General features: G+C 39.4%; 1 protein-coding gene across 2 annotated transcripts; it reads right to left on the bottom strand.

Moving 5' to 3' along the window:
- Positions 1–90: 90 nt before the first annotated feature.
- On the bottom strand, positions 91–22,149 carry mrps17 (mitochondrial ribosomal protein S17). Of its 2 annotated transcripts, none has more exons than XM_074611029.1 (6): positions 21,997–22,149; positions 21,822–21,919; positions 4,068–4,191; positions 3,225–3,359; positions 2,062–2,205; positions 91–936 (listed from the first exon to the last, which is right to left on the bottom strand). In XM_074611029.1, exons 5-6 carry the CDS (start codon positions 2,182–2,184, stop codon positions 613–615), a joined length of 447 nt encoding a protein of 148 aa, XP_074467130.1. In that variant the 5' UTR covers positions 2,185–2,205; positions 3,225–3,359; positions 4,068–4,191; positions 21,822–21,919; positions 21,997–22,149; the 3' UTR covers positions 91–612. The 2 variants fall into 2 exon arrangements, with proteins under 2 accessions (XP_074467130.1, XP_074467129.1); XM_074611028.1 differs by having other exon boundaries at positions 3,225–3,323.
- Positions 22,150–23,660: the final 1,511 nt, after the last annotated feature.

Here is a 23,660-nt window from a genome sequence, read left to right as displayed (position 1 = left end):
TTTAGACTATAAGTGACAATATTTTATTTGATTGTAATGTCTGTCAAATATAGATCTTTAGTATGACAGTACACCATGAGGGACACCATGCATTCTCATTGTCATTTTATTGTAAATTCCTCCAAAATGTGTCTTTAATTTAAACCCATCATAGCAGGTAGCAAAGAAAATGTATTTTCCACATGAATTAATACATATTGACGACTGGTTTATACCTTTATATTTACATGAACACCTGAAACAGAAATGTAATTGCAGAGTGAGCCAACATTACTGCATAATAGGGCTGTCCCGAATACCATTTTTTGGGCTTCGAAGCTTCGGTGAGGAATATTCGAAGGTATTCGAAGCTTTGTGGCGCAGCAGGCTCACAAACAGCGATATTCGTCTGAGAATAACTGATAATTAATAATGTTGAATATGAATAATGTTGTGGGATTATTCCTTATTTCATGGGCTATTTTTGGATTTATACTTTATCATTACATACTTTTATTAAAAAAAATATTAATAATAAATGAAGCATTTGAATACTGATTTAGAGGTTGATTACCACGGCAATGATCGAAGCATTCGGGTCAGCCCTACTGCATAAAAAAATTTAGTTTTCTATCATGAAGTGGGAGTTTGTGCTGGCGGGAAATCAGCTCCGCTGGATGCGGCAGAGATGTTGAGCTCCTGCAGTTTCTCCGATAGCGTCGTGTCCTCGCCCAGGCTGAGCGGAAGGTCAGTCAGAGGCTCCGCAAACGCAGTTCCTTCAACGCTCTTTCCCGTCAGTGGGTCGACCACCCGACCGACTTTATACACTATCTCAGACAGTTCATGCTTCACATGTTTGGACCTGGGCGCAGGCAGAGACTTGAGAAGGACAATATCTCCCACAGTGCACTGTCGCAAAGCATCATGGGCAAAGTAGGTCTTCCTCTTGTTGTAATACTATGGGAAATAAAAGACAATATTAGACTGACAATTATTTGGTTGTGCACAATGAAGTTGATCATGTACTACATGTGGCTATAGGTGGTGAATTCTTAAAATATTAGATTATCGCAATTTTAATAACCGATTGGTGTGAATAGAATAGAATAGAAAATACTTTATTGTCTACTTTTCACGTACGAAAGGCAGACATTTGTCTTTGGTTCGCATGTGCAAAAACTGCTATTAGAAGGGTACATTAAAACAACATATCACATCCAGACAGGACACATTACAACACATTCAAATAAAAACACAATTCACAAATAGAAGCTACATTAAAAAGGAGCACCAGGTACCAGGACTGAATCAATAGATAGTAAGTGCTGTGTGCTGAGGTAGCAGGCTGTCCTCACATATTTAGGTACATTAATGACAACAGGAACAATCCATTTTTTACATATGTGACTAATTATTTTTCATCAAATAATGGCAAATACAAATCACAAGTTACAACAGCTAACTTAGTAAGACCGAAGACTGCAACCCAAACAACCCAATGTATTTAATTTATAAAAATGAAACAGAAAATAACGTCTTAAAACATCATAAAAAGGTGCACCGTGTGTTCAAGTGTTAGTCGTCTTCAAGAGGAAATACTGTACATGGGTCATAAAACTATGAGATGAGACAGGAGTAATAGTAGTGTTATTAACAGTACTGATCTCAATCAGCATTGTTAAGTGTTCTCTTACAGCCAAACCCATATTCATACTGTTTTCCAATATCACTTCTAATCTAATCTTATTTATTTCTTTAAGCAAAGGTCTTGTGGAGTTGCTTGTGTTACATTATACGTTGATGCACGGAGAAGTTTGTCATATTTTGCTGAATGAAAAAAAGAGTTTTGTTTGAAAACATAATCTCCATTTCTCAAACTAAGGCATCAGGTACCAAAACACAGGTATCCTATTGGCACCAGTATCATATGTGTTTTAAACATTGACTGTGACAGAGTACACTAACAGGTCAGACATGATATCATATTAATGATATTATTTTTGGTATTCCCTTGTTTTGAAAGTAGGCTGTGTAAGATCCAGGCCGCCTTCAGCAGTGACTGAACACTGTAAAAAGACTCACCTTGAGCAGGTACGGGTCCAGCACCAGCCTCGTGACTCTCACTTTGGCAGTTTTGCACATCTTGGTCCCTATTACTCTGCCGATGATCCATTTAGCATGGACCGACACATGCTTGACCGACATCCTGGACAGCTATATTCAACCCTGTAGTGCAGAAGACCATGAAAGGTTAACATCTGTCCCCAGCCATCATCTAACACATGATGATCAGCTGAAGTCATGACATCATACTAACTGACCCCTGTCCTATCACAGGTTAATTGATTGGGATTTTGTCTAATATTTATCCATCCAATGAATTGCTAAGACTGAGATTTAATGTTGATCACAATAACTGCAACTTTTGTGAGACTGAGAATGAAACTACTGATTATCTGTTTTTCCACTGTATCTGCAGCATTCTGGGAAGATTTGCAGGACTGGCCGTCAACCAAAATCCAACTACTTGCTCCTCTCACAAGAGAAAATATTGTGTTTGGTATTAACATGAAGGACATTAAGAGTGACTTGATATTGAACAATCTGATACTGCTGGCAAATGTTTTCTTCCATGCATCCAAATGGAGGAAAATGAAACCCCTATTTTCCGTTTTCAAAAGGGACCTTGTGGACAATCATCTCAGTGCTTTAAGACTAATGAAAGGACAACATGCAAAGTCTCTCCTCAGAGCTTATGAAGAACTGAACATGTAAGAGTGCAGTCTTATTATTTATTTATGCATTTCTTTTTTTGTTCCTTTAATTATTTTCTACCCTCTTATTTTTGTTATTATACAATTTTTTATAATTTAAGTTATCTTTCCTATCCAATTGTGCCGTGTATGTTATAAGTATTGAGTTTAGATTACAATGCCTTGATGTTTGTAAATTAATTATCTAAAATAAAAAAATAAAAATAAATAAAAATTGATTGGGATTTCGTTGAATCAGTAGTTACAGGTAATGTTAACGGTCATACAATTAGCATAAACATAAGCAAAACAGTTTTACATCAGCTAAACTATACATATATATAACATATAGTTAGCCTTGCTGTAGCTAACGTTACTTTTAACTTCACATTCAAGTCATTCAAAAGCAGGAATTACAAACTACAGCGACTTTATTTGTTTTATTAAGAGCACAGATTTACACTGAAGGTATGATGTGAAGAATCGACTCACCGATAACACCTGAGAGGAATAATATCAGAAGGTCAATAATGCTTCAGAGGTTTCCTCCATGCTGCTCAAGCCGGCTTGCTTTGATGACGTAAACTACGGCTAGTGACGAGGGACAGAAAGCGCGAAGCTGATATACTGTATGGAGTCAGATCAGTCTCAATATTAACAAATGCACACAGAAAGATTCACAAATGTTTTTTGTGATTTATAGAAACATGACTCCACAAAAATATTTTTCAATTCACACAAAAATATTTATCTTTATATATAAATGCAGAAAAAAATATATTTTTATTATGTTGTCATATATAAAAATGTTTCACATTTGTATATATATATATTTGTATATATATATATTTATATATATAATGTTCTATCTTAGCCTACCTGTATTTTTTTAACAATACAGTAGTACACTGAAGTATACAGTTGATGGTTTGCATTTAAATTGTTTGATTGTTCTTCCATTAAAGAGAAGAGCGTCCAGAGCTGAAAAATAATCATGTAGGCTAGAGAAATAATAACATCGCCAAAGGGTGTTTTTTAATGTAAATATATTGTGTTGTATGGTTGCTGTGAAAATGTGTCTCTCAGCAAAAAAATAAAGTTCCAGTGTTGTTTCCCAAGTTTGCTTTTGTCTGTTTAATGAAAATTTTCACCGTGGCCAGGAGATGGTAGCAAACATCACTTCCTAAACATGGAGGGGAAACCTCAAAGCACTGAAAGGACAGACTTTCATGTTCCTTGTTAAGAAATTGGGTGTCAAAAGATACATGGTAAGTCTAAAGACAAAATAGTCTAAATATTTATTAGCGCAACAGGACAGGTGTGATGGATTCTTACCATGTTGCAGTCTGTGAGATACTGAGGTGCAGCTGAGTCTCCTTAAACCACCTGATGATACAAAGTTTAACTGATGTAATCAGGACTGCAGATGAGACGTGAGGGGCTTTGAAAACATGTCATCCTAAAAGAGAAAGGAGGTGACGATCAACAACAGAACAAGATCAAAACTCATAATGGTGCAAAAACATTTAAAAAGTAAAGTATGTATGAGAAAAACAAGTTGGTATTTTTCAAATAACGATCATGTTAGCATGCACAGATGCTGTGGGTTGGCTAACACAGCATCTGATTAGATCTGATAATATCATCATAATAATAATAATAATAATAATAATGAATTCAATTTATATAGCACTCTTTAAAATACAGCGAAACTTCTAGGTGCTTCACACAAAGGGCAAAACAATCACAATACAACGTTGAGACAATTTACACAAGAAACATGCGATTAAAAGCGTCAAAATAGGACAAATAAAATTATAGACAAATTACTTCCTAACATCAGTTAAAAGCAACTAAAAATACTATAAAATCATAGTAATTATAAAACCCTAGGGGAAAGCTAAAAGGAACAGGTGAGTTTTAAGATTAGATTTAAAAACAGCATGTGAGTCTGAGGCCCTAATTGTTTCTGGGAGCAAAGGCCCGATCCCCCATGGTTGTCAACCAGGACCACCAGGAGATCCCATCATTTATCCATCAGGTATTTGGTCATAAACAAAAGTATTAGACAAATTGAAATTCTGATCTGATGTGTCGCAAAAATTAATTAATTAATCGAGTTGTTGTCAACTATTCAATTTATTGTCAACTATTTTCTTAAAGGACCAGTGTGCAGGATCTGGCGGCATCTAGCGGTGAGGTTGCTGATTGCAACTAACTGAAACTTCTCCCGTGTGTCAAGCGTGTAGGAAGAACTACGGTGGCTGAAAAACGGGAAAATGTGAATGGCCCTCTGTAAAGCCAGTGTTTGGTTTATCCGTTCTGGGCTACTGTAGAAACATGGCAGCTGGTTCTGTGAAGAGGACCCGCTCCATATGTAGATATAAACGGCTCATTCTAAGATAACGAAAACACAATGATTCTTATTTTCAGGTGATTATACACTAAAGAAAACATAATTCATAATATTAATAATAATAATATATATATTGGGATAGAGAAGCAAAAAGGCCTCCTTCATGTCAAGCCTCCATTCATTCTTGTGTCTTCTTTAATTTCTTTATACCAGACTTCTGTAAAATGACGACAAAATTACCAATACCCTCTCCAGACATTTGGCAATGACTTCTGGATCTTCACTAAAGCAGATATATAAGTGGCTGTAAGGGGGGGAGAGATTAACATTGATGCATTCATACCACAGTGTTAACAGTCTTGTCCCTGAGTAGGAATTGGCTGTGGCTCAGAACCAACCACAGGCAGACCAATCTGGTCTTAATCAGAGCCATGTTGTAGTAAAGCACAGGTCTGGGTCTCTGTTTCCCATTTAAGGCAGTGCAGCATTGATATACCTCTGCCAGAATTACAGCATTAGCCAACTTTAGTCTCCTTCATGCAAGAGCACTGAGACAATTCACATTTTACCAACGGTTTTCATACTGTTCCTTGTTAAACCTGTTGTCTGACAAATAACGAAGATTAAACCGATGTTGAGCAGCGCTCCACAGAATAGAGATGCTGCATACATTGGCTGACACCCAGTGGTGTAATGTAACAAAGTAATAATACTTTATTACAGTACTTAAGTATCTCTACTTTTTAGTTTTTATACTTCTGTCAACTTTCGCTTTTATTCCACTACATTTCCTAAATAAAATGTATACTTTTACCCTATGCATCTTCGTTACTCGTTACTATTGCAAGCAAGCAGGTTTGGCGAATCAGTGGTCCTAACTTGCAAGTCACATCATTCACGTGATGGGCAAACAAAGTGCTCTCAGAGCCGTAGTTAAGATTTGATTTTGAAAACTGGATTTTGCTCTTTAAGTCCTTTAAGTTGTGAAGACCTCGTTTTCCTTCAAGTGTGACGTAGCCTCCATTTTTAAGGCTGTGTACATGTTAAGAGGAATAAAAAGGGCATGGTCACACATGCGTGATTGCAAACGAGCGACTATCGTCTGCTGAGGCGATTTCCGAACTGAAAGTTCACCAAAGTGAAATGCATTTCGAATGCAAAGATGCAAATTTGCTTCGCAACCGGAAGCAAATGTTTTTTTTGCACTTTCACTTGCGTAGAATGGAAGTGAATGGGAGACGAATATGAATTTCTTGAATGTGTGACTGCCCCATAAACTTCATAAATCTCAAAATTCTGACTTGCTTTTGCAGCTTTTACTTGTACTTTCAATACTTAAGTACATTTAATATAAAAAAAATACTTTTGATACAGAAAACATCAAACACTTTAAGACTTTTACACCAGTAACATTCTAATAGGGGACTTTAACTTTTACTAAAGTCATTTTCTGGTAAGATATCTGTATTTTTACTCAAGTGTGGCTGTCAGGTACTTCATCCACCACTGCTGCCACCATCATATAACATATATTTATGGAACTATAGAATAAAAAGTCTGTTTTATTGCACTCTCATGATGTAAAAAAAGCACAGAAGCAGCTCCGCTATTAGGCCTACCTCTTATCAAATCTGTAGGTAAGTGAAGATCACACGGTATCAATGGCCATTTTATAATATTTATCCAAAGATAATCACATAAGTATATACCTTATTGCAAATGCAGCCAATGTTTTTATACATGACAGAGCTGACATGGTCGGTAATCGGCTCCGAATCATGTGAAACCACGGCTGCCGTGACACAAGACAGAGGCCTAATGACACATAGACTGTGTGATTACACATGAGTGTTTTCTATGATAACACAGTGACCTCTTAAGTTTTATATTTTCATGCTTGATTAACATGCTAGAATAATGTTGGCCCACACCCCCCTGTGTAAATTATTAGTCTCCAGATATGACATTTTTCAATAGATTAGATTGTTTAACCGGAGTGTTTGTGTACGACTTTGACAGAGTCTATCGCTGAATTAGAAGCAGCTCTTAGGACCTGTGCATGGGGTCGTTTTAATGCTGGGAAAAGCTGAGTGACTGTATTGTGGAAATGCTGGGAAGATTTGGTTAAGAGAGAATGTGTTGCTGTTTTCAGAGTTTTAAAAAAAGCTCACATATCCCACAGACCGAGAGTGGTACATGGATATGGGACTTTTTTCTTGAAATGAGTCAACAGCACTTCTACCCAGGCCGTGCACTACTCCCAACAAACTAATGAAATGCTTTATAGATAGGTCGTGGTTAAGGTTAGGGCCATGGTTTGATCAGTTAATGATGTGTGCTTTGATCACATCTGAAGGCAAAAGTTTTAAGACCTGTACCGAATAAGGCGAAGTAAAAAGCCTGCCACCATATCCTCCTCCTGGCTGCATCCCACGGCCTCCTTGATCTCTCTCTGTGCACCAACGTCATTGTTCTAGAGGAAGCCAACACGACCAGCATCATCATCACAATAATGCAGTTCCAACTCCGATGGACCGGCCTTGTCATCGGCACGTCCAACACACGTCTCCCCAAAGAGATCCTGTACTCCCAGCTGAAGGAAGGTCAGAGAGGCGGGCGGGCAAAAAGACAATATCAAAACCAGTCTGAAGGAATTCCACATCACATCAATGAACTTTGAAACGTAACTCTGCCGTGCTACAGAGACAAAGCGACAGCACCACAAGGAGAGAGAGAGAAAAAGGCTCAACCACCACCACAACTTATCCATGGCCACACTGCATCAAAGTATGTGGGTCACAGATTGGCCTCTAGAGCCATCTGAGGACCCACAAGTAGACGACCCAACAGGGAGGACAGTCATACTCGCCTCGAGTGACCGTGACAAGTGTTGCACTTGTTTGTATACATGAAAGGTGTAGTGTAGTGGGAGTAGTTGTGTGAAAAATGAAAAAAGAGAGCTTGAGAGAGATGTATGAACCTCGCCTACTGTCACACCTCTGGCCCGCCTTGCAAATCGCTGTATGAAGTGGGTTAAATTGTCGCACGCAGCCCTCTGTCTTCTGCAGTCGGATAGTGGGTTAGACCAGTGTTTCCCAAACTTTTTTTCCTGGGGAAAAACAGAAAAAAAAACGGACTTTTTAAAACTGACAAACCATCGCAACCCAATTCACCACAAACCTTATCTCGATAAATCATGTTATGAACGTTATGAACGCTAATGAACATTCCCCACCGTTTTTACTTCCATTTCCGCATCACTTCATATTATCTTGAATAGGTAAACCAACTATTTCGAAGAGATATATACAGTACGTTTGATAAATCGCTACTTTGTTTCATGCACGTGTTATTGAAAACATATACGCATGTTAAATACATCAATTTCTATATATATATAATAGCTCCCTCCCAGGTCTTTGGGAATGACTGTGTTAGACGATCCGACAAGCACTTTGTTTTAAGCATACTGAGGCCTTTAATGTTGGCTAAAGGTTAGGAGTATCGCTCTAATTCTGGTGCAGACGTTGAGATCTGCATACAGCTTGAATCTTAGTCTACCTGATAAAAATCCCCTCAACATCCACAAAAAAACTTGACTGTAGATCAGGGTAATCACACAAGATTAACACTGAGAAGATCCTACATATCCTAAAATACTTATCAATTATATAGTTATTATTGTCTATAATATGTATAGACATATTTAGATATTGCTAAGGTTGGATTGATATGGGGGCATCAACAGCCTGGGACGGATATGGTTGATTTACATTTACACAAATGACAAAAGTTGGCCTATTTGCCTCATTACTTTGTGTTGGAGAAAGGATTGCTTTAGGACCCAATCATTTAGGTAATATCATTAAAAATCACAGGCTACGTTTGAGATAGAAGCAACCAGCTGGACTGAGGCCTCATCAACCTGGAAAATAAGCACAAAAACATGTTTGATAGATGTGATTGAGTCCGGCTGATAATTCTATTCATTCCGACCCCTCTGTGCAGTCTGTGAAAACGATAAGGTCGGTCAGTCTCTGCTTCATCCAGCTCCCAGCACCGAGGGTTAAAAGTTGAAAGCGAGATAGCGCGGTGATGGCAGAAACAAGCGAGGAAGGGCGAGGCATGGCGGACAGGAAAAAGCTTGGCATTCGTGATCGACGTGAAAGGGCGGTGAGTCATAGAATGGCAGGCTAATGTGTTTGTTTTCACAGTGGATTGACTGTAAGGTTAATGAAAATGTTCCCCTTTTGGGCTGCAGCCAAAATTTAAACAGAGCTGGTGATGATTAGACTGAGATGGTTATCCTTGAGGCCCCGTCTGTCTCCTGCTATCTGTGCACTCTCTCTCATCTTTTGTGCCCCTCATTACTGTTACAGTTTAAGTGTTGGTTTAACCTCAGTTACCGACGACTTGTCTTTGAGACAACAAGCGGTGGCACGTGGCAGATTAGTCATGTTGTCTGGACAAAGAGTTCACCAAGCTGCACAGATAAAGCAACGTGTTTGTTGAGCTCGTATAATTGTTTTGTGGTTCGGGTTTGATTATATTGTTCTGCACCTTTTAGGATTTTCTACAGTGTACAGCATATGGGCTGTTTTCAGTTATATGACCTCATTGTATATGTTATTTTTAAATTATTTTTTCAAAATTAGGTGTCGAAACTTGGATGTTTTGCAAATTGCCTACTCTGACATATTGAAATATGGTAGCAGGACAGTATAGTAAAGTGTGAAGACAATACTCAAAACTGAACATAAGATCTTAAAGAGGATCTATTATGCTTTTGTGCTTTTCCCCTACGTACTGCAGCAGTCGGTATGACAAAAATAAAGAGTTTTTTCAACATTAAAGCATGTAAACATGTTCTAGTAGAAACCTAAAATACAAATATGCACCTGAAAATAAGCATAATAGGTCCTCTTCAACACCAAATTCATACCAGGCATCAGCGAAGTGTGGCTTGGCTTGCTGCAATAATTAAATTTTTCTACGTCTGGGAAGCGTTTTCATGTGTTTCAGGCGGGAAGAGATTCTTTGTAACATAGGTCAACATGTCACAGGAGTCCCAGGATATGTTTACTGATTGGCAGCGTGTCCTCTATGGCCACACTTCGCCGCTAAAAGTTAAACTTTTCCCCTACTTTTGTTTGGCTGCAGTTTGCTGAACTCGGGAGTGGCTGCCGCATCTTTTCATAGACATTAAATGGCAGCTTGCCGCAGGGCCCATACTTCGTCGCTGCTCTGGTGTGAATTCGGCGTAAAACACAAAATAAAGGGTCTCTTCTAAAGTTTGTTGTCTTGAGCAATGAAGTACGCGTTCATGCACCACCAGTAGACAACTAAGTCTCACATCTAAGAAATTCCCACTTTATGCCCACTTCCCCTAATACCAAAACAAAATAGTGTAAATCACAATTCACCATGGTCTACTGCACCACACCAGTCCAGTTGTTGATGGTGATGCACCCATAGACTTGGTTTAGGTCCAACTTTAATCAACAGACATGAAGAAGTTGAAGATCTGAGCAAAAACTGAGCTATGTATCCGTATGAGCCACAAGAAGGCCTCATTAAGAAGTCCCAGTGAGCTCTGATAAGTCTCCATACACTTGAAGGTATAACGGAGACTTGGGTATTGTTACTGGAAACACGCCACACAAGTAGGCACTTGACTACATGCAAATACCACGAGGAGTCCAATATTGGAACAGACCCAAAACACTGTAGAGTGGGATTTGAAGCTTGACTTTTTTTAGTTTAAACTGTTGATTGCACTGGGAATACAATACTTAAAAAAATAGGAACCCTCTATCATCCTCCAGAGTTCTGAGGGAACAAAGGATGCTCATGACCTTTTCTGGCCACGCCATGTATTGTAACAGGCTGACTCATAGGCCTGAAGTCATGACCAAACCATGATGTCACGTGGCATATTAGCACACTCTCAATCAGAGTTTTGTAAACTATTTCTCAGACTGACTGACTCAGTCTGAGGCAGTTTGGTCTCCGCTGTGTACATTTTTTGAAAATATGGTAACTTTCAACAGTTTCAACAAGTTGGCAGCCAACTGGCCCCGTTGTGAAATCATGCTATGCACAAATAAGAATTTCTTCATCTAGTCTTGATTTTTTTTTAATCAATCTAGAGATAGTCCAGGCTCTACACTGACTCTTTGAAATGACTATTGGGGGTCACTGGGAACATACATTATATAAGAGTTAAAGGATAACTTGTGTATTTTTCAACCTGGACTCTGTCTTCCCATGTTTTTGTGTTTAACTGACTAATAGGAACAACAATTTCTGAAATCGGTCCAGTATTGAGAGAGAGCGCTGTAGACGACGGGCTGCAACATGGTGCTATTGGGGCAAGCTGGCAACGCCAATTACGTCCCCTAAAAGTGCTTGTTTTTGCCATGACAGGCTCTGATTGTTATTATAAGTGTCTGACATTATGGAAAGAGTCTTGCAAGGTGACGTGTTGCTGGAAGACAACGGTGGAATAGTGAAACGCGAGTGCCAGCCGAGCAGAATTTGTTGTCTTGGAGTACAGAAAGCGTAGTTAAAGGCCCAGACACACCAAACCAACATTAAAGAACTAGCGACGATGAAGGCCGACTGTTGCATCGCCTCACGTCGCCTTTGTCTTGGCCGACAAGTTGCACTTGAACACACCGCAAAGACAACAGCCGACAGCCAACTACCATGTATGTTCTGCGCCTGCGTGAGAAGAAATAACTCTCCACACTAGCAGCCGTTGGTAGTCTATATTCGTCATTCAAAAAGGGAAACCGGAAGACCGAGGACGGTGGATTTATAAGCCGTTGTTTACCCTTTAAATGTTTAAATGTATTTCCATCACTCACACAACTAGGTACAATGTATCCCCGTGGTTACCTCCCCACATCCAGTACAGACAGTTATCGCTAGCAAGAGCAAAAATCTCCTCTCGTATGTCAGAATCGTATCTAACAGGTATCTGCACTTTAATGCTCAAGTAAGGATCCTTAACATATAGAAGTTTCACACCTGCCTCAGCTGGTATTTGAGTCAGAGGTGAGAGTTTTAACTGTCACTAAGCTGCTTGACCGTGTGACACTGTAACAACACATGACATCCTGTCTTTTCCTTGGCCTTCACATCACGTCATACAGAGCATTACAAAGTGACGTTGTAGTATGTTCTCACTCTCCTGCCTCTAAAAACATTTGCTGCCACGGCTAACGACAATAAACAAAAGCGACTGTTTAGTTCATACTTTGCATGTGAGTGAATGTGAGTTGAATGTGACACCAGGCTCTGTTTATGCTGGTGTGTACAAGCCTCTGTCTGTGCCCTGACGGACGTGAGGCTATTACATCAACATGGAGCTCCTCAGGGAGGGGGGGGGGGGGGGGGGGGGGCATTAATCATGTAGAATATGCCAAAATAATATCCAGCTTTTCTGAATCACATGCTGAGAGAAAAAAATTCTCCCGATCTGTATATTGTGTTCTCTGTGATGATGAGAGAGGCAACTGATAGAGTATATATGTTTAATTTTCACTGAGACATCTCTGAATGCTTGTGGACTGTGGAGTATAATATATACAGTGGGTGCAGTTGGCATGTGTTGACTCCCAGCACTGTCGATTTTTAAGTATATCTGTTATCACTAATGCTACAGTTGTGCACAACCAAATATAAAATGGAAAAAGAGGACTGAAAACACAGACATCGAGTTACATGGTGACTTCTATTGTCTAGCTGTGTATTGGACAGTGGTGGAAGATGTATTCAGATCCTTTAGGCTATTTAAAAGTTACTTGCATAGAAGATGCAATACCACAATGTAGAAATACTCCATTACAAATTAAATGTCCTGCATTCAAAATTTGTATTATCATCAAATTCTGATGTTCATCTCAGAGTTTTCATTCACATATCTTGAGGTCAGAGGTCAAGGCCAGTGAAAACCGTATCTTATTAGATAAAACAATTGTTAACAAAATGCATAATTTGCAGTTGAAAGAAAGGTAATAAATCACAATATATCTTATCACAATACTCAGCATATCGCAAAATGTTTAAAATCGCAATAAGATCGTATTGTGATTTGAGTATCGTGATAATATCGTATCGTGGTGATTCCCACACCTTGCGTTCTGTGGCCTAGAGGTTAAGATGCATGAAATGTAACTGCAACTTTCCTGGTTCAATCTATGTGGCTGTGCAGGTAATTCTCCTCTCTCTCTCTCTTCATATATCCTGTCTATATCTACAACGTAAGCTGTCCAATAAACACACAAAAATACCAAAAGAATCTCTATAAAAAGTAAAGAACATGCACCTCAATATTGCACTTGAGGAAATGTACTTAGATATGTTCCACCACTGCTATTAGGTATTCCTTTTTGGTCATGAACCTGCAATTTAGCCTGTTTTAGAATACCAAAATGTATTTTAGTATACAGTACTGTGGGTAAATAACTTACTCAAATAGGGAGGTGTTCAAGTTGTTGTAGTTGGGGCGTCTTGGAGGATTCGAGGTTTAGGATGCTGACCACTAATCACTAATCCCCCGGTTTGAGTTCGACGGTGGACCTTTGTTGCATCCCTCCTCTCTCTCCTCTCATTTCATGTCAGCTCCCTGTTGTTCTCTACGACAAAAAGGCAAAAAACATTAATTTTTCTTTTGTATTTTTGTAGTATTTGTTTGCCACTTTTTCAAATATTTGGCTAACAGCATGAAAAGCATGTAAGTAGAGCATGTACTGTATATATACACAGTTTGTTGGCAATGCTAACAAATCGGGGTTGAGTGGAAGGTGTGACACCGACGCAGCTGAGTTATGTCACCCTGCATGCAGCGGCACCAGAGTCGTGTTCAGTGCCATATGTTCTACCACAAAACACACATTAAACATTAAAGTAGGTCATAGGTAACAATATGGTATCACTTTGGCTAATGTGCTGTAAATTAAACATCCAAGTCGGGAGGGATTCAGAGATATTCCCCGGGCAGTGACATCATCTCTTCCTGTCTCCGCTACCAGCCCCCCCTGACCTTGTACGGTGCAGTGCGTGTTGTAAGTGAATACTCCCTCTAAATGGAGCGTCAAACATTCATAATGGGACTCCGTGGTTTGACGTAGGCGATATCTCAGTCGATACCTGTTGCAGAAACGGTGTCATACTTCCGAGCAGGGCAGAGCGTGTGAAGCAGGCATGTTATCGTAAATCCCTCTGCTATAAGATTTCGTGCCGGCAATGTGGTTCATATTTACGATTCATGGCTCATGGTCGAACAATTTGATTGGGCTTATGAAGTCTAATTCCCCAGCAATCTAGGCTAAGTCTTTGCATAACACAAACTAGTCTCACAAACACTGACGGACAAAGTACACAAAGAGCTCCAAAACCACCACAGACTTCAAACACAGACTTTCTGGATGATGTAAATGATATTAAAGAAGGCTGTGAATGGTTTGATACTTGGTGAAAAAATATGTTTATTTCAATCAATGTCTTCCTTTTTCATTTCTGTTGTCTCCTCTTGTGCTTGATCATAAACTCTCTGTCTTCTGTTGTATGGTCACAGACAGAGGGGAAAGCCCAGCTGCCAATTTCCTCAATGTGTGCAACATTTCTCTGTTAAGCATCAAAGTGGCGTGCGTTTTTAACAATTCAAGAAGCCAAGGAGATTATAGGCTCAAGAGCAAGATGGTTTTGCCACCTCCAGATGAATGTAGCTTGCTTTTTGTAGCAAGGATTCACAATTTTTCTAGACAGGGATCCCAAACAGGCTAGCTTAGCTCATACACTGTATATAAAGATATGTATACATTAGGGCTGTCAAAGTTAACGTGATAATAATGCGTCAACGCAAATTTGTTTTAACGTCACTAATTTCTTTCACGCATTAACTCAATCAATCTTTCAGAGGTTGTAGCGGGTTCAGTTTTAAAGCTAGAGTGAAGATACTGGCATCATATGGAACTAGAAAACCAAATACTAGTTGGTTGTGAAGGAGGTTAAATAACGCTCCAAACTCCAAATATTGGCATGGCCATTTTCAAAGTGGTCCCTTGACATCTGACCTCAAGATATGTGAATGAAAATGGGTTCTATGGGTACCCACGAGTCTCCCCTTTACAGACATGCCCACTTTATGATAATCACATGCAGTTTGGGGCAAGTCATAATCAAGTCAGCACACTGACACACTGACAGCTGTTGTTGCCTGTTGAGCTTGAGTTTGCCATGTTACGATTTGAGCATATTTTTTATGCTAAATGCAGTACCTGTGAGGGTTTCTGGACAATATTTGTCATTGTTTTATGTGGTTAATTGATTTCCGATATAAATATAAACAGACATTTGCATAAAGCAGCATATATGCCCACTCCCATGTTGATAAAAGTACTAAATACTTGATAACTCTCCCTTTAAGGTACATTTTGAACAGATTAAAAAATGTGCGATTCATTTGAGATTAACTATGGACAATCATGAAATTATATATAGAAACCACGCCCATAGCTGCCAGTAGCTACTCACAGGCCACCGATTGGTCCGATCACTGGCTTGTCGGACACAAACTTATTACTTGAAACCTGCCAAGATGGATTTTCTTGTGTGCAAGGGAAGCAACAATGGGCAAAAGCATAAAACAATGAAGTAATAAATCAATAGAGAATGATATTTAACAGCAACTGTTTTCAGATGTTGAAAATGTAGTGTTGCAAAGGTGCATATTATAGCTGCTTGAATTACTAAAATAAAAAACAAGTGGATTATGCTGTAGGAGTGAGTTTTTTGAGAGGCTTCTATTGATGTTTTTTTACTGTGAATCTGTGCCTTTGGAATCCATCGTAACAGCTGTGAATCCAAACTGATCACAGCTTCGTCCTCCGCGAAAGAGCAACATACACACATTTCGGAGCCACCTTTTCAGTCTACCAGGACTGGATATTTGATACGCAAAAGATAGTTTCAGGGGAGTGTTCCTTTAAGAGTCACTGGGAATCCCTATCATTACACCGACAGAGAAAACATGATTGAATTAAACAGCGATGGAGGTAGAACACCACGGACATTTCCCACAGTGCAGTGAGGTCATGGTTTTGGCTTGAGTCTGCTGGGACCTCCCCAGATAATGGAGCGCCATCTCTGAAAACATGATGAAAAGACGAGTTCTCCACCGGCTCGTCTGTTCTACAAACTCCAGATAAAATGTGCAGCGCATTTATAGAGGCGGCCAATTAGACCCCAACGAGCAACGACTGCTACAGAAGAGTTTAAATGCTTTAATGAAGTGCCAACAGCTGGGTCGTATTGAGCTGGGTAGATATTTCCATCCTGTGTGGTGAAATGTATCAAATCTAGAGCAATCCACGTTGAACTGATAATGTGTTGTAGAGATTGCATAAATCAGACAAGTCATGTCGGGCAAATGTTTTATATTTCTATCATTCTTGTAAAGAAAACATTTTAAATATTTTTAAGTCCTTCAAAACCACAATAAACACTGAAACTAGAGCATATTTTGGCTGTGTTTTTTTTCTCAGATTTTCAATAGTTTTTATATATATACTGTATATATTCAAAGTAAATATTGAAACTTTCCATTTTGGTGAATCCAGGGTTCAAAAACCTTGTTGTAAGTACAGCTATTATGTACATTGATATCATAAGTTTACACTAATGCCAACTAATCCTAACAGTACTGTATTTTGGCTGGTTGTATACCAGAAATTAACATATTGCATTATTACATATAACAACACAAGACATCTGTCAAGGAATCTAAATTGACCTCCTACATCAGACACCTTCCACAAGTTTCAAATTAAAAGCTTATCAATAAAAGAAACATACAGTACATAAAACTAAATTAAATTCATTTTTTTCCCAATAACTTGAAGATTAGGCTAAATAAATAATGCTTTGTTTGTGATGAGAGTTTAGTTTAGTTTAGTTTTAACAGCACCTCGGCATTGTCCAATGTGTTCCAGGCACTGTGGATTTTTGACACGTTGTGGGACTTTTTCTCTCCCTCTGACCTGCCGGAAATCCCCCGTAAGAAAATCATCTGCCGCTCTGACTTTGACTCTCACAAACACACTCAATAAAATCTATTTGAAGACAAATGATATCACTGGTACAGGAGATTTAATGTAAAAAAAACATTCCCCAGTCTAAAATATGTAATTCTATTTTTAATGTTATTTTATTTGTATTCTTATCTGGCAACCCCCAGAACCACTGCCACAAACTACAGCCTCTAAAATGACAAATGACCATAAAGGTGAATCAACAAAAACTGAACATTATGACCTTCATGAAAATAAGATTTATTGCAGGACTGTATGAGTTTTAGCTGGGTGCATCTAATAAACTGGCTGCTGATTGTATATTTCCATTATAAAGGAACAACACACTCAAAATAGGATTGTAGTTTAGTATAAAGTATGTAGTTGGGACACAGCTCAAGTCCTGGTCCAGACTATGTTTGAACCGTGACTGTTACTGTTTGTAAATGTGATTTTTCAATCCATCCAACAAAGTCAAAAAAACTACTTAAGTGTCTCCAGGAAACCAAACGATAAAAGCAAATAATAGCTAAGCATCTCCATGGCCAGTGTTGCCCATCAGAATCACCCCAAAAACAACTTCCCTGAGTATACGTGTAACACTGTACTTCAAACTCAAGTTTCCAGCCAGTGAAGGCATTCACCATCGATGATTAATGGCACGGCCGACCAGACTGCTCAGATAGTCTATAAAAAGATTACAGTAACTTTATTAGTTTTATTTTCCCTCTATTTGCCTCTAAAAAACATCAGCGCTGCTCATAGTTTCAGCATTTAGGTCACAGCTCCAGCTGCCAAAATGTCTCAACTCAGTATTTATATCACGGCTGCCTGATTGTGCCTGATGCTATGTATGGTCAGGAGGAGAGGACGTATTGCAGGTACCCGCCACAAGCAGAGCTCATGAATTCTGCTGCCAAAGGCTTGAGTGGCAGCCCGGTCCAATTGTCTCATGTCTTTCTCTCGCTTTTCTTCTCTCTCTCTCTCGCTCTGCAAAGTGATTACATTCTCCTGTTGCATTTTGGATGTGATTCAAAGCTCAGACACTTTACAGTCATAGCTGTGGCATGCGCTGGCAACACACACACACTCGCTGAACACACACAGCTCTGCACAGCACAGACATCCATGTGTGCAGAAGACAAGTGAGTTTCAGGTTTATGTTCTCAATCTCATGTAGTCCAAAGCTCAGGCTATCAGACGGGAAAGAGATAATTGTAATTGCTGCATTAAGTCATCTGACAAGCTATGAATCTGGTCTGGTGAGCATGAATTTAACCCCGTTTTTAATGACATCATCAGTTACATGACTGCCTTTGCTCATTGGCACTCTGGGTAACTTTCTCAAGTAACAGCATAATCATCTCTCTTCATTCACGCCATGATCAATAAGTCACTTTCTCTAATATTTGTGAAGCCATTTTCTCTCTTTTTCAACATTTCCTTTTCACGTTGTTGGCGGGTGCTTCAGAAAACCCGAGACAACACATCCCTGTCTGCTCTGCATGGGACTGTAATTACAGTGTTTGCAGTGGTGTAGTCATTGCACAGGTCAGTGGTGTTGCTCTCTCACACACACAAACACAGCTACATCCTTTCAGTGTAACACTGTCTGGCTCAAACACACAGATGCTAAAGTTATGAGGCCTGTAAGAGGGGCATCCCCCCCCCCAAATAAAGTCAGGACTCCTGAGACTTTTCAAAACATTCCCATTTAAGTGACTTTTATTGTAATTCAGTTAGTTTATTATGTAAAGCAATACTTATCTATTTCACTCGATTAACCAAATCTACTTACACTGCAGCCTGAATTGTGCGTGCAAATGTAAAAACCCTGCAAAAACACATGTCAAACATGGACAAGCTGCATCAAAAAAGAGCAACAGCAGTCGAGAGTCAGAGTCAGTAGGATGATAAAGTACCCTGTAACAGGACAGTTGCTCAATGCCACAAAACAGAATAACCACAATATGTCATGAGCTTCACGCAGTTGATATGTATAGCATCGAAATGGAGTATCTCCTGATTGAAGTGCTTTGTTTAATTCACAACATTAAGCATGTGTTTACTGCGAACGAAAAGTGACGCCGAGGGGTCGTTGAGCATGTGTTAAGTGTGTAGGAAAAGGTGCCGCAGAGGGGTCTGACAAAGCGTCAGTATGTGACAAGTTGGATGAGAACATGTTGGATAAAACCAAAGGAAACCCATAATATAATCTGCCAACTGTTCAGGTTATAATACGGTTAAGAGATTCTGCTAAATGTTGTAGTAAAATGTCACAAAAAGCATTGTAGTTCAGTCCTTTTGTGGGTCGTTCTGTCAGATCACATGCTATAAGAGGTATCTTAGAGTTGCATTTTAGTGAATTAAATGCAGATGTGATGAGCAGCTAATGCAGCCTCATGATCAGAAGTGTTTTATTCTTATCCCCACATTGCTGTATAATTTATGAAGCAGTTACTAAACCTATGAACTCTTGACAGAATAAAACATCACTGTAAAGATTAAGGATACAAGTAAAATATTAAGTTATGTTTCATGACGCTATCGTGTTCTTCACTATATCACACTTGCACACATATTCCCACAGCACATTTCTTTTTCAATAAGTGGCGAATACATTCCTTATGTGCGAACATATTTCAGCTGCCTCCTGTTGTTTACGAAAGCCTCTTTCTTCAATATGTTCCTATCAAAAGTAAAGTCTTATTTGTATCTTTCTCACAGTAGTTAAGACAACAATAAAACAGGAATCGAAACAGGTTTCAGCGCCAACTAAAATGTGTCGGCTGTTGTGCATAAATGATGCATTTGCTGTGTGTGAGTAATGTGTTCAATCTCGGCTCAGTGGATACGATATGGTGAGAGACTGTGCGTCTGGGTAACGTCACCAGTGACGGACCCACGGGCCCTGCCACCTGTCCACTGCAGCGGTGGCATTTAGATGACATTAATCACGGCGATAAGAAGCTGACACTTGTAGGCCACTTGGTTAATGTACGAGTCCACAGAGTCAGCAGTTACAGTCAGAGGAGAATGAACAGTCTGTAGCACAGCAGGCCTTAGATCAGCGTGGACATATAGGATTTGGTCATGTTACCGTTCAAAGTTGAGGAGATGGTGATGCTTTGGTATTACTGAGGGTTAAATCTACGGTAACAAGTACGTAATGTCTGCAAACTGCTTGAGACTCATCAGAAAATATCTGCCATTCAGCTCAGCCCAGTTCAACATGCATGCCATGATGATCTCACACCTATCATACTGCATCTCTACCTGTTCAAAAGCCTCACAATCAACTATAAAACCCATCATATAACTGTATAACCAGACAATAACAAGTATGGACAAAAAAAACAATGAGGTGGCACCATTGTCTCATCTTGGAAAAACACAATATGTTCAGCTTTTAAAGCTTCATAATCTATGCCAACTTGAAGCTTATTTTTAAATGCCTACATGGCCATGCTCCTTCCCTGCTTTATTAATTTGTTACAAGACACCAGCACACTAGTAGAGTCAACACACAGGCCTCAATAAATAGTAACTGTTGCATTGCATTATGGAAAACATCATTTGGACAATCGGTCTTCTCTGTTAAAGGAGCAAAATGATGGAACCGTCTACCAACTGGATTGAAAATGCAACACAATATGAATGTTCTTAATAGAGGTATTAAATCATGGCTAAAAGAAAAACCAACATTGTTCCCACACCTAATACCCCTGTAGACACACTTGTATTTTGTATCTTGTGTATGTTTTTGTGGACGTATGTTCATGTATGTATGTATGTATGTATAACTCTTTTTTTTTTTAAAAGCCTCCTGTGTTGTTTCGCTACAAACACTCAACACAGTGCATTTAGTCCTTGTGCATAAATGTATGTTACAATTACTGTGATTTCCACATCAAATCAAATCAAATAAACTAATAAACCACTGTGTAAAATGAAGCATATCTGGCAGAGGGGCTTCTGACTGCATTTAGAAAATAAAAGTCCACCCACTCTGTTAAACATGCTCTGTGCTTATCCCTATATTTGCACTTAGCTTTACGCTTGCCGGTCCATGTGATGATGATGAAGTGATTCCAGGCACTAAAATTATTGGAGGAAGGGTACGTTGCAAAAAAAACAACAACAAACATTTTAGTTACATGCAAATTACGAGCTGCGGGTTGGTTTTAGGTCTGTACTAATGATATGTGAAGAGGACCTGCTCCCTATGTAGATATGAAGGGCTCATTCTAAGGTAAACATTTCTTATTTTCAGGTGATTATACACTAATGAAAATATAGTTATGAATATTATCTTCCATTTCTGCTAATAGATCCCCCGAAATGTTACACAATGTTAATGTTTCGTCACTCTGCTGTTAACATAAGTCAAGCAGCAGGTCATCAATCACGATGGAAGTGGGGGTCTTCATTGGACTGGCCAGCGTCCATCTGTGTCCCTCTGCTAATGAAACAATATCAATCTATTCCTGCTGGGATCTCAGACATACATTTTTCATCTCCCCTCTTTCATAAAGTGCACTCAACCTACATTTTCTCCGCTCTCAAACCTGCATGGGACCCCTTCTTGTTTGCATTATTGTATAGAGTTAAAGTCCTCATTGTCAAATTAGTTATTGCAAACAAAACTGGACTTACGTGTTCATTCATCAGCGTGTTTGTAACCTTGTCATCTTGCAGCTTGAAGGGCCTCTCTGACGTCTTCATGATATTTCACCTTCCTTGTTGTTCATACTCTGTTAAAAACAAAAAAAAAGATTGATATGAGAATCATGAATAATTTTTTTACTAGACTTTCCAGTATGAGTAATACCTGGCTATCAGATGTCAGAGTCTGCCTCCTTATGCCTGTAAAACGACGCGTTTGAGGGCAATTTCCTGTAGCTGGTACAATTATGTTCTCACTGCTCATGAGCTGCACCACAGGTCACTTGGAACAGGACCAAGAACTGTGTTTTCAGGTGGTGTGGACACAGATTGATTGGCATGTTTAGCACCTGACCGAATGAAGAGAGCCGAGGGAGAAACTAATAATTTCAAACATGCCTGGTGTGAACATGGCCTTAGACACGAGCACACACACTGCATGATCTCACAACACACAAACTCGCTGACTGTGCGCTGTCATTACACACCTAAACAAAGCCATTGAATTGCACTGGTCCTCATCGTCACATCACCACACTCATCATCGTCTCTTAGACTGTGACCAATCACAGAGCAACTGCAGAAACCTTCAGGAGACGCTTGACGGATGTGAACTGCATCGGCAGAGGTCGCGTCGGGTTTTCAGCGCACACATTCACGAGTGTAAAACGCTATCTGATCAGGCAAGAAGATAGATGAGCCTGCCGTCTAATTGGCCCCCTCTGATGATGTCATCAGGAGAATGAGATGATTTCCGCGTCTAAATTGCCTCCATCTGGTTGCCTCGGTGCTGATGTCGTGGTGATGACAGAGATGGACTCATCATCGGGGTCCTCGGCTGGGTGATCCCAGCTAAACGGGGAGCTGAATGACCTCACATTGCATGTTGCTGGGATGTTGCATTTCAATTAGTTGGTGCTTCATGCCTGCTTTAGTCCTGACCCATGCATGACTCTGGATGGATTACAGTCTTGGCACCGGCTGTATCTCGGCTATATAAACGTCTGCCACTGAATCTGGTGAAACAGGGAGAAGGGCAGGAGGTTAAAAAGTGAAAGCTAAGGAAGAAGGGAGAAAAGTAAAGCAATATGTGACAGACTTGTGTTTGAGTTAAGCATTCGAGGAGAGTCACTCCAAAGATGATTCAGATTATTTAGTAAAAGGTGTCATTTAACTAATTCTAAAATGTTAGAGGTTTGGTCCTTTAGCCACCTGTATCTCATGAATCTCATGAATTTCGTACTATGTTTAATGCACTAAAGTTCTACCTGGAAAAGAGGTTTTCTCCCACTTAAAGTGAATTATTTTTGTTAAACTACATGTCTATTTTACCAAGCCTGGAAGATATATTTTATTAAAATGTCATTCAACTATAGAGCTCAAGATTATAATGATGCAATAGTCTTTTGAGGAAATTTAGCCATTAGATCAACAAGCAAAAGAGACCATCTTAATTTGCAACTAGAAAAGTGCACTTAGTAGAGTGCAGAATTCCACCAGGTGTGTCTGCAACGACCATAATGTAATGTTTGATTGAATGAATACAAACCACGATTGCCCCCTGTTTAGACCCCTAGTGTGTCACATTTTTCACTCGCACGTCTCACCAACAGATACGCTCTCATTTTAATCGTACAGTTCCTGCTGTGTGTTTAGTTCCGTTAGCTGTTAGCCAAACACACTGTAGGAATCCCACCGGCTGCTAACAGCTAACTAGCTCTCCTCCAACCGACACAAGAAGACATGCTCCATAGTAGTCAGTGCTCGTTTCAGTTTGCCATTGTCTTTTGCTGAACAAATTGAATCGGGGAAAAATAACTACAAAACTTG

Source organism: Sebastes fasciatus, chromosome 16 (genome assembly GCF_043250625.1).
Source record: "Sebastes fasciatus isolate fSebFas1 chromosome 16, fSebFas1.pri, whole genome shotgun sequence".
In the NCBI taxonomy this organism is placed as follows: domain Eukaryota; kingdom Metazoa; phylum Chordata; class Actinopteri; order Perciformes; family Sebastidae; genus Sebastes; species Sebastes fasciatus.
This window is presented reverse-complemented; position numbering and strand designations above follow the sequence as displayed.